Raw genomic sequence first — 12,187 nt, 5'->3', positions numbered from 1 at the left:
TATGGCTTTCATGTTGTAAGCCACCCTGAGCATCGTTTGAAAAGGCAGCATACAAATAAAATTATGTACAGGCGGTAACCATTTTTGACATTTCCACTTGAAGTCATGGGTCATTCTTGACCCAGAAGATGAAGGGATGGGGTGGAACAGGGGTGCTGCCAAGATATCATGGTTTGGGGTAGGATTGTACATGTTCTGCCGACATGTGCTTTGACCTGGAATGCAACCCCTGCAGAAACAGGGAGCTGCCTGTTATGTATGCATGCATTTTTAAAAGATAAAAAATAAAAGAAGAGAGACAGAGGAGAGCTCTGTTGGGTCAGCTCCAATGTTCTTCTGGTCCATCTTCCCATTTCCCCCAATGACCTGTCTGATGCTTCTCAGGAGTTCCTGTGCATAACATGAGGAGCAACAGTCCCCCCCCCCCCAATTCCAGCAAATAGTAAGCACATGCTTCTTGGGGAAACTTGGCCAAGACAAACCGTAGGAAATTGAAATAGCCATACACTGGCAATCAATGCATGCTGCTGATCAAGTCAGTAGCCATTTCCTGCATCCAGATTGCCAATGCCTCCCCAGAAGAATTTGGGTTGGCTCATAAATTCATTAGCAGAAGTTATGACGCACCACAGAGCCACAACAGAACCTTTGTACATCCTCTCAGGTATTTTGTGGCCAAAGAGGTTTCCCATAAGTAACCGGATTGATGTAAGAATAAAGTGAGCAGAGTCATGCATATTTTTACAATAGCCACAACAAGAGAGTGTGCATCTTTCCCTCACCCTGTTTCCTTCCTCGCAGCGAGTCACCATGACGATGATGGTTGCCTTCTGCTCCCAGATCATTCTCCAGAAATCATCCATTGTCTCCTCCTTGGGACCTGGGCAGAAATATTTACTTTATAAGCAGTTGGCATGATTGCCATGGGAGCCAAAGATAGAAGCACTTTTAAAGAGAAGGAAAAGAGAGTTAAATGCACGCCCCACAGGAATCAAGGAAACTTAAAAGCAAAGAACTTTGGCTAGGTCAGGCCAAATCCATGCACAATAGGGTCAAGGAAGTCTGGGAACAGGGCAAGTGAGTGGCCCAGCTGATCAGGTGAATGAACAGGTGGGTGGTCTGAGAGAAAGGCAGGGGACGCAGCTGGGTTGGTGGCCTGGACAGGCCTTCAAGCACTCCTCACTGTTGCTACCACCATGGAGGAGAAAGTCTTTCTCCCCTTCACTGCTGCTATCGGCAGAAGGAAGTGTGCATTTCACAATCCACACTACACTTCTTTCTGTCGGTGGTGGGGCAGGGCAGGGCAGGGCAGAGAAGAGAAGAGAAGAGAAGAGAAGAGAAGAGAAGAGAAGAGAAGAGAAAGTCTCTTCTCTTCATTCCTCCCTCCTCTGTGACAGGCAGCAGCTGCACCCTCTTGGGATTAGGGTGCGCTGAGAGGAGATGGGGAAGCATTGGGCAAGCTGCGAGGTGATGGAAATTTGCAAAGAGGCGGGTGGCAGCAGGTAGGTGAGGGTGAGGTAGCAGATAGATGGAACTGGAGCTTAAAGGAGCTGTGAAAATATAGGGGATTGAAAGGGCTGTCTGGATATGGGAGGAATAAATGAGCTGTTAGAATATAGGGAGGTTGATGGAGTTATGTGGCTGTGGGAGGCATGGGTGAGGGGTAAAGGGAGGGGATAGGGTTGGAAAGGGTGGAAGGTGGGGCTGGTTAGCAACGAAAGCAGGGGCAGCAGCCCCTCATATGTATGAGCATGGAGAAAAAGAGAGAGACTACTTTCCTGCATGATTAAAGCGAGAAGGGAAGGAAAAAGAAAATGTGTGTTTTGGGGGGAGGTTATGGGTTGTTGTTCATATTTTGAATATGTATTTTGTGGTTTTATATTTTGATTTTATTCTGCGAACTGCCCTGAGACCTCCGGGTATAGGGCGGTATATAAATTCAATGAAGAAGAAGAAGAAGAAGAAGAAGAAGAAGAAGAAGAAGAAGAAGAAGAAGAAGAAGAAGAAGAAGAAGAAGAAGAAGAAGAAGAAGAAATAATAATAATAATAATAATACCAACCTTGGGCAGCAATGTATTTTCTTGGTTCTGTGAAGCCCTACAAGATGAAGTAATTTGTTATTATGCCCAGGCAAACTAATATCTGCACATTCTTAGGAATCATTATGAATAATGTTTTCAATCTAACATTAGGAATTTTGCTAATGGTGGTCACTCACATCAATATGGCTTGCATTTATGTAGTCAGATCCAGGGTCCCCAAGTACTGAAGAAAGCTCCACACGGTTGTAGTCATCTTTTTATACAAACAGTCATAAACAAAGGTTAAGACATTATCAAAGGTTATCTTCAGTTTGATATAAATTCGGGGTGGAGGGGGGAGAAGGAGGGTGAAGGGTTCTCACGAAGAACCAATTTGCAACATGTACTTACAAGGGAGGATGTCAATGTAACGGTTTTTGTTCTGGTTGTAAGACTTGCGTGCATCTTTTATCGCGAATTTACTGAAAACTCTGGGAATGCTCTGCAAAAAGAGACAACAGCAACCTCAGCAAAAAGAATTACGTCAAACCATTGCCACTACAGTTAGGGATAAATGACATATTTACTGTAGCTCTTTAAAACTATTCACATCATAATTCATTTCAACTGCACTCCTTAATCCAGTTTATCCACATTCAGGGCTGCTTACTCAGAACTAACTGCCAAAGGATTCAGTAAGACTCATCTCTTATAACGCAATTCTAGCCTTCTGGGCTATGCAGCTGTGCTCTGCATCTGCACATTCTCTCTCTCTCTCTCTCTCTCTCTCTCTCTCTCTCTCTCTCTCTCTCTCTCTCTCTCTCTCTCTCTCTCTCCCCCCCCCCCCCCAACCTTGAGCCCTTCAGGGAACTTGGGAACTTCTTACCCCATAACAAAAGCAAGCCAGCCACCAACATGACTCATATTTCTGCTTTACACTTGGCTAATGTATTTTAATGGGGCACCAACCTGAAATTCATCCAGGAAAAGTCTTCCTTCATCTGCTATCTTTCTCTTATATGTTTCCCACAACAACTCTGCAGGAACTGGGTCTATGTTCAGCAGATGTTTATCATCATCTTTAAAACATGTAGAAAAACATATATGTCATGACATTAGTTTCTTTTAATACATACCACACAAAGGCAATCCATATTTAAACACATGCTTAGGTTTCTATAGTTTTGTTATGGGTTTGCAATTAAGTTATACAGCCTGAGTGCAATGAAATGACATTCAGCAAAGCACTACCAAAAATTCACATTATTTAAGAGTATTACATTCTCTTAAAGCAGGCATAGAAATGTGTTGGATTACAACTCCCATAATTCCTGACTATTGGCCATGCTGGCTGAGGCAGATGGGGACTGGAATCCAACATCTGGAGACCCATGGGTTCCCCATTCTTAAAGCATGTACATTTAACAGCATTACAGAGTTAGGTCTGGAAGATTTGTCAGGTCACAAGAATTCCCTGATGTTACTGTTGGAAGTTTGGGTGCAACTCAGTTTAGAGAACAGGGTTTTGCATTTTCACATATTGAGCTTCTCAGGCAAACAATAGGCTTGCTTACCTTCCTCCCAAGGTGAAGGGAAGTGACAATAGGCTAAGACAGGCAAGACAGCTTACTCTATGGCATTAACCCCTTCATCCATTAAGTAGACTGAATCATGTTGGTTATATGAGGCTGGTTATCCCACATACTATGTGTACTAAAGGGTTAACCAAAAGGTAATAAACCCCAATAGTTACAATGCCTACATAGGTCCATGAGGAATGTTTCTACGTTACGACTCCAAGAAGCAAAGGCTTTATGGTGAGAGAGACAAAAATATCAATTAAATGCTTGCATTTGCCCAAAGCAGAAGAATACCAACCTATGATAAAAGGCGGCATAGGTGTATCTGGATCCCTGTAAGAAACATAAACAGTTATGAAGCCTAAAAGCAATGCTCCATGTTAACAAAACTTTCTGCAACCAAATTCTGATCCGCAGACTCATATCTGGTTTGGTCCTCTGTCACTCCAGTATTAGTAAAAGTAATAAAAGCTGTGCTGGTCAAGGAATAACAATACATAACTCTTTCCTATGCGACTATAACCCAACTCCCACAGAGGGTACTTTAGCATGAGAAGGAATTAGGAGAGGTCAGCAGAAAGGAGCGAAGGGCTCGCCTGACCTCTGAGCAGCAGTGCCGCTGTATTTTATAGAGAAGGAGAGGGTTGAGATGGCGGAGAGGTTGCCATGGTGCCCAACTGGTTTCAGCAGTGCATTTGCACAGCCTTGACCTCCCCACCCCTCTCCTTTCTGGTAAGCTGCCATGATGGCGCAGATGGGAGGCCATGTGTGTCTTTTTTTAATATACATTTATTTATTTGGTTTTTTCAAATTAAAGTTTTACAATCACATATCCAACATGCAACATAATGACAAGATTCCAAAGAATCTGCTCCCCTCCTCCCTTTGTGGGTCCTATTGTTAGTCATTTCCTCCTGCATCTTTTATAATAATCCAAAACTTTTACATCTCCATTATGACCAAAAGTCACCATTAAACTACAAGTGTTATTCCAATCCTACTAACGATTTTAGCTGTTTACAATGGTTTTTTTTTAAGATAAATTATAAATTTTCCCCATTCCTTATTAAAATGTTGGTCTTCCTGATTTATGATTCTCCCGGTCATTTTTGCCATTTTGGCATAATGCATCAATTTAATCTGCCATTCTTTTCTGGTAGGAACCTTTATCTTCTTTCCATTGGAGGCCATGTGTGGCTTGATGTCCTTCCTGTCCAACCACCCCTGGGAGAAATCTCTCTACATTACTTTACACTTCCTGACATGTGGTTCCCTATAGATATCACTGGAGAAATATGCAATCAACAGACCATGGCCAAAGAAAGCCACTGTGAAGCAGGGGTGGTTGGAGTAGGATTCTCGTAGGGTTGTTGCAAGATGGGAAAGAGCGAAACCATGTATACTTCCTTGAACTCCTTGGAGCAATGCAGTAGGTTAGTAAAGGAGAAAGAAATATCATGCCATCTTACATTATATTGATAAGTCTTCTCATTTTATTGCATATACTTAAGATAAGAAAGGAAGAGGGGTTACTTACGATGATCGTTTTTTGTTAAGGGTGTAGATTTTATACAAAACAAGGAGCAAAGCCACAGAGGTCACAATAATGAGGAATGCCAAAAATATAATCAGGGCTCGAGAATTATCTGCAAAATTCAAAAGAACAAAGGGGGAGAGAAGCTATGTTGGAAAGGTTTAAGAAATGCTAGCAAAAGTTAGTTCCGTCATTCGCTTTCTAAACCTTATGTCCTGCTCTTGTGTTTTAACATGTAAATTAATCAGTAAATTGATAGGAGTGGTTGAAACTTTAGCTTACATCTGGTTGTTACTGAATTAGAGGCCACAGCTTCCGAGGTATAATTCCCGTTGCTAAAACCAACCTAATAAACAGAAAGAACAGCAGATACTATTTCGATTTGTCAAAAAATATATCACCAAAGACAAACAATGTTGCAGATATCCCAAATGTTTTCCCATCTAAACTGAAGATGCAATAATCAAAAGAGCTACTTTTTTACAAATGGCTATTGCCCATTGGGACTGGTAGGGCAGAAGACAGGGAGCCCAGCACTAGGTGGCGCCAGAGCCAGGGGCAGGCAGAGCCGACTAATTCTAATTTGTCTGCAGCTTCCACCCTGCTGTGTTCCACAAGGGATAACACCATTACCCAGTGAGGTAATGAAATAAATGCATCTACCTATATCTCAATGTAAACCACAGAATAAAGCAATTTACCTTAAACGTGTATGTTGTCAGATAAGCCAGGTTTGCAACTTCAAAATCGCAAGCTTTGTTCGTTTTATTCTCATCCTCCAGGTACAAAATATATTCTTCTTTGGGGCCGTTTATTTGTTCTGGCTTTGAGCATTTGATCTTAACAGCATTGTTTTCTTTTAGATCTGCTTTTAGATCTCTCACACCTGTTGGTTCTGTTTGGAAGACAAATAGTTGAGGCATAATAATAATAATAATAATAATAATAATAATAATAATAATAATGCCATTCATTTATATACTGCTTTTGATTTCCAGAGCAATGAACAATACACTAAAACAACAAATTATACAGTGGTGTTCAACAAAATGCCATAAATCTATCACCAGGCAAAGCACCAAAGGCCTTAGCTCCCAGAACTCTCTCCAGGCTGGCTCCCTCCTTGTCCTTCCACTGGCAGGTGAACTATTTATTGATCCAACAGGTTTTTGGAGACAAACTACTTTTAATGTATCAAAGATTTCAAGGATTGACACAGTAACTCGAGGTCTTCTCCTTCACTCCCCTAGAAATGTTGTAGGCTTTGAATTGCTAGCCAAGAAGTCATTGCAATCAGAGTTTTCCTGCCACAAGTGGCAGCCAGTGAAGTGGTGAGAGCACAGGAAAGCTCACCTCTTGTCACAGATATGACTTATCCATTTGTTTCAAAGATCTATACACTGCCCTTCAATACGCTGTGCTTCTAGAGTGGCTTGCATAAGTTCAGTAAAACAACAGACAAAGCACAATGTAAAACAGTAGAAGACCCAGAAGCATAACACACTAAAAACAACACTCTTTCTGTATCTGCACTTGATCAATCTTTTAGTGTGGCTACACCCACATTTTGGAGCACCCTGCCTAGTGACATCATGCAGGCGTTCTTTTCTCAATGCTTGATAAAAACATTTTTGTTCGGACGAGCCTACCCAGATATGTAGAATGCTTACATGTGTTTCGATCTGTTTTCGGTTATTCCTGATTTTAATTATTAGTTGAATGTTTTAAATAGCAGTTTCTAACAGTTTCACTTGTTTAGGTTTTTTTGTAAACCAGTGCTGAGGTTTTTTTTCTTTTTTCTTTCAATCAAGCGGTATATAAATTGTATGAAATAAATGCCTTAGAGTTAGAGGAAGCTTTTATTAGTAGGCAAAGGACTAGACTGACCATTTCTCAAACCAGAATATTTACACTCCTAGAGGCATTTCATTATCACCTCATGACAACAAACTGCTCTAGTCCACTCAGGTAAAATAAAATAAATGTCTTCTTCCTGTCAAGTCATACAGGCCTTTTTGTTTTTGCTTGCTCCTTAGTTTTTAATGAACTATTTCCAAGATTCCTCCAAAAGTCACCCCAAACACCCCTCTTTAAATGGCACAAGTATTCCTTCCAACATAGCTGATGACAGAACATTTAGACAAATTAGTATAAATGCTTTCCTATAGTCTGGGACAAAATATGACCTCAAGTACTTAGCACATCCTCCTTTGGTTCCATCACAACCACCAAACATACCGGTAATGGAGAACGAACATGTAGGTAGATGCCCATATGTAGTCTGCAATGCATATAGTAGCAGATTGTATGTAGCAAGTTTTTAAATGGGGGGGACACTTTTTGCAATTTCAGACCCAGAAACCTCCCCCCTAAATAAATTCACACTTGACTCAAATTTTAGTTTGGTTTTTGGCAGAATTTAGGCCACAACTTTATTGATTAAAGAAAGTGAGTGGTTGCATAGGATCTGGTTCGACTAGCTCCCTGCCATGCAGGTAGCGCTGACACAGGGTTCCAGCATAGGTCAGCCAAGGGTGAACACCTGGATAAGTGGAAAGCCGGGAACAGGCTATGTCCGCCACCCAAATGTCCCCCTGGACTCAGGCACAGCTCCCTCTCAGGGGTTGACCAAACCATTGAGTCCCTGGATTCCTTTAATGGAATACCCTTCACATAGGGATGGCAAGAGCGTTCTTCCATCCCTATCACCTGAACCAGTGCCTATCCGCAACCTTACAAGTTGTGACGATTTGCTAAGCGGCAGGCGAAACCCAAATGGCAACGGCAAATCAGCCAAGTGGGGAAAAATCCTGCCATGCCCCTATCCCAATGACAGATGACACACAACGGCATAGCAAGGTCAAGCGCGAAAGCCCTAAAAGTAGGGAGAGGTGGGTGGGTGTTCCAAATGCACGCGCCAAAAGAGGAAGCTCTGGGTCACGTGCATGGGTATAAATAGGTCCCTCAATCCATTTGGACTGCGCCCCATTGGCCCGATTGAAACCAGCATCAAGGGACCTTCCAATCGGGTGTTGTGGCTGACCAATCATACCCACCCACAACAAAGGGTGTCGGTTTCCAAGTCTCACTGCAACACATGTCCTCTTGAGGGAGGACCCGATTAGTCATAGCATTAGCACAATATTTGAGAACACAACTTACTTGCTGCTTTAGTGGGAATAGTCGTGCTACTTTGTGGCCCTTCCAGTGTTGCATTATTCTGTGTTATGGTGTATGCCCAAACACGGACACTATAATTTTTGTAGGGCTTTAAGTCATTCCATATATGCCTGGTATTCTTTGAAACATTATCTGTATTTTTTAAAATTAAAAAACATTTTTAAAAGATTAGAAATTACATGGAATGGAACAAGATGAAACCATCAAGACAGACAATAGGCAGCTTTCAACACTACATAACATTACAGTTCAGGCATCTGCTTGAACATGTGGAAAGTCAAACTGGAAGTGGGGTGAGGGGTGTGCACAGAAGCCCCAATACAACATTCCTGGGCTGCTTTTCTTTGCACAAATAAAAGGAATATTGAATAGGCCTTCTTTGGAATAGACTCAGGGTACATGGAGGAACATATGAGAAGATACACTGGTTCAGAGGCAGGAAGGCAGAGATGGGTGCAAGCACTCATTGATTTCCATTTCTCTCAAAAACGAGCTGATCTATCTACCTCCCAATCAGAAAATGGCTCAGATCACTGGTGAACCAATCTGGCCAACTCCCCAAAAAATCAATGGAGAAATTTTCCCGCAGCCCGTGTGCTAGGGGAATACTGTACTTAGTAAAGAGGGTCAGGGCTGTTGGCTTGGAATCCAACACTTCAAAGCAGTCCCCCAGCAAAGTCATAGTTTGAAAATGATCTTAAAATGCTCACCCCAAAATAAATATCATCCTCAGAACATTAAAAATGATTCTCAGGGTGCTGCTCCTTCACTATGGGCTTCACTGTAGGGAAGGAACTCACAAGCAAGCAGAACCCTGCAAGATCTAATCCTGCTGCCCTCCCCTCCATCCCTTATGTTTGATTAGGATTTAACATTAACCCCCCCCCCGCGCGCCTTCTTGATACAGGACTGGATGTGGGCCAGGGAGGTAGAGGTGACCCCCCAGAGAATCACAAGATGGGTCTGCCTGATCCAGGGGCCCCTATATTGGGGCCACAAAGCAGATCAGAAGATCTCTGCACACACACACACACCTAATATCTACAAATGGACTTTATATGCTTTCTGGAAAAATGATGCAAAATGTACATACCAGTTTCGCCACAGCGGTAATTCTCCCAGAGGCAGACCTTGTACCCATCAACAGGGCCATTTTCTTTAGATTGTGGCTTCTTCCATGTGATTTCTATTGTAGAATTGCTTGAATTCCATGAAATATTTTCAGGCTTGCCAGGTGCTGATGTAGGAATTTAGCGGGGGGTGGGGGTGGGGACGACACTTTTAAAAACTATTCAGGAATCCAGTGATAGTTCATAGAATCACAGAATCGTGGAGTTAGAAGGAACCCTGAGCCTCATCTAGTCCAACCCCCTGCAGGATTCTCAACCAAAGCAATCAAGGCCAATGGCCATCCAACCTGTGCTTCAAAATCTCCAGTGAAGGAGAGTCTACCACCTTCTGAGAAAGTCAAAGTTTTGTTGTTGAACCATTCTTAATGTCCGAAGGTTCTTCCTGATTTTTAACAGTTCAACAGTTAAAACTGCTAAATTAAAGATATAAAAAAGTCTAAAAAGCAGTAGGCAGGACCAGGGATGGATGAGTCTGTTTCTAGAACGATATCATAATTTGATTCATAAGCCTGTTACGTCCTATATTCACATCAAGCCACAATTTTTTTAAAAAATCTGCACAATAATTTTCTTGGGAATATGAATGCAGTAATGTGTCATTCTGCTTGCTTCCTCAAATAATATCCAGTGCCCATCAGGGTCAGCTTCAAGGATCACTATCATTGGGTACCTACTGAGGCCCAAACTTCAGCAGGGCAACAACTACCAGCTTCCAGAAGTCTAGGGCTTGCTACTCCTCTTCCTTGTTGTAGCTGCCTGCTAGGGATAGAGGGGGAATTGGTTCAGGCTTGCTCTTTGCTGCTGTGTGACCCAATTCAATGGTCCCGAACTTGCTTTCAGATCAGAATGCATCTCCCAATCTTACAGTGCACATTCCCAGATTTTGCAATGCACTCTCAGAGTGCAAGAAGGGCACATGAAAAGAAGTTTTGTTGTGGTTAAGTTACATATAAAAGGCATGCTTCACGGGAAAGCATGTCGTAAAGTCTTGAAAAAATGTGCACAACAATGTAGACTACTTAAATGGTAAGATTTCAGGCATTCTTCCAAAAAAATCCACACAAAATGGGTGGGATGGGCTTATGATTGAGTGCCAGTGAAAATGAAATGGGATGGAATTAGATTGATCTGCCCGTCCCTACTGTCAGTTCCCCTGTCCTCTGAGTGAATGTGTAGTGACAGGAGTAAGGAGAAAGAGCAGGAGACTCTGTTTGTGGCTCCCTTTGGGTTACCATGCAGTTTTGTCTCAGATCAGGAAGGCCAGAAAATAAACAGTGAGGAGAAGAAGGTGGACCCAGCTGGAGAAGGGGCTCACAATGGACCATAGCTGCCAAGTTTCCCCTTTTCTCGCGAGGAAGCCTATTCAGCATAAGGGAATTTCCCTTAAAAAAGGGATAACTTGGCAGCTATGCAATGGACATCTTACCCAAGGGCCTCCAAACTTGGATCAGACACTGCTGCCCAGATTATAATCTATCACGTTAATACATTAAATTCTATTTGTATGCTTTTATTGATATGTGCACAAAGGTACCCTTCCTTGGTGTAAAAGTTTAGTTTCTGGGATGAAGGCAAGTTCATAAGTAGCTAAGCATCATGTTGTCATACTCACTTCCATAATCTGTTTTTATCCATTTGCTGTCAGTTTTCACAATGTTGCCATTAAACCATATTTCTGATGAACAATTGTAGTTCTTGTTGGGTGATAGACCAGTCACTGTACAACTGTTCTGTTCTTCAATGATCTGAAAATTCTTACCTATAAGAAATTGCAAAAACATCATTGCTTCATACTTCATGCATCCAGATCATCTATGCCATGGATGGGGAATCTGTGACCCTCAAGACTGCAACTCCCAACATACCTTACCATTGGCTGTGCTGCTTGGGACTGATGGGAGCTGAGTTCAAGGAGATACGGAGGGTCATGTAGGTTAGTCTGATTGACAAAGAATCAAGAACATGCTATCCCACTGTTCATAGCTGCCAAGTTTTCCCTTTTCTCGCGAGGAAGCCTATTCAGCATAAGGGAAAATCCCTTTAAAAAATGGATAACTTGGCAGCTATGCCACTGTCTTGTGATAAGAACTGGAGCTATGTTGAGCCACTTGACAAGATCCCTCTTCCTTCCCCTGACCTCACCTCCAAGTGAGCTGCTATTTCATCTAGTGCTTCACACAAAATATTGCACCATTGTTATCTACAGTACAGTGGTAGACCTACTTACGAATAACTCTACTTACGAATGTTTCTACTTACGAACAGAGCTCCACCCGCCATCTTGGATGCGGTTTAGATAGGATTTTTTCTACTTATGAATTTTTAGACAGGGTTGCTTCTACTTACGATTTTTTTCTCCCAATGCATTCCTATGGGATTCGACTTACACATTTTTTCGACTTACAAATGTGCGTTTGGAATGCATTAAATTCGTAAGTAGAGGTACTACTGTAATTAAATCTGGAGTAACTATAAACAACGTGATTTTTTAGGGACTTGCAACCACTTGTGTAGAGTAAGATCCTTCTGGGCTTCATATTACCTAGTGCAGGAGGTAAGATTCAAATTCTATTGTGTGAGCTGGACAGTCCCTCCCCCTTACCTGGCCTGTCCCCTGGCAACACCTCCCCAAGCAGGATTGGACTGGGGTAGGCGGAGACCTCAGGTATCCAGCCTGGAGAGATAGTGACCAGGGGGCTGTGCGTGACCACGCAAAAATTGTCCCCTGTTTAATGTGGGGAG

At 42.3% G+C, this 12,187-nt stretch overlaps 1 protein-coding gene across 4 annotated transcripts in view; it reads right to left on the bottom strand.

Annotated features, from left to right (window-relative positions):
- Window positions 1-12,187, bottom strand: part of LOC118088513 (receptor-type tyrosine-protein phosphatase C) — a 78,425-nt gene that overhangs the window by 15,660 nt on the left and 50,578 nt on the right. For all 4 annotated transcript variants that reach the window (XM_035122244.2, XM_035122245.2, XM_035122246.2 and 1 more), the window contains 12 exons: window positions 11,058-11,204; window positions 9,409-9,552; window positions 8,298-8,447; window positions 5,837-6,030; window positions 5,418-5,481; window positions 5,139-5,247; window positions 3,900-3,934; window positions 2,991-3,100; window positions 2,433-2,523; window positions 2,219-2,295; window positions 2,061-2,097; window positions 783-880 (listed from right to left, as the gene is read on the bottom strand). In XM_035122244.2, the coding sequence (XP_034978135.1) occupies window positions 783-880; window positions 2,061-2,097; window positions 2,219-2,295; window positions 2,433-2,523; window positions 2,991-3,100; window positions 3,900-3,934; window positions 5,139-5,247; window positions 5,418-5,481; window positions 5,837-6,030; window positions 8,298-8,447; window positions 9,409-9,552; window positions 11,058-11,204 (1,256 nt within the window). The remainder of the gene's footprint in view (window positions 1-782; window positions 881-2,060; window positions 2,098-2,218; window positions 2,296-2,432; window positions 2,524-2,990; window positions 3,101-3,899; window positions 3,935-5,138; window positions 5,248-5,417; window positions 5,482-5,836; window positions 6,031-8,297; window positions 8,448-9,408; window positions 9,553-11,057; window positions 11,205-12,187) is intronic.

Source organism: Zootoca vivipara, chromosome 7 (assembly GCF_963506605.1).
Source record: "Zootoca vivipara chromosome 7, rZooViv1.1, whole genome shotgun sequence".
Classification (NCBI taxonomy): domain Eukaryota; kingdom Metazoa; phylum Chordata; class Lepidosauria; order Squamata; family Lacertidae; genus Zootoca; species Zootoca vivipara.
Note: the sequence above shows the minus strand (reverse complement) of the source record. Positions and strands in the feature narration are given on the sequence as shown.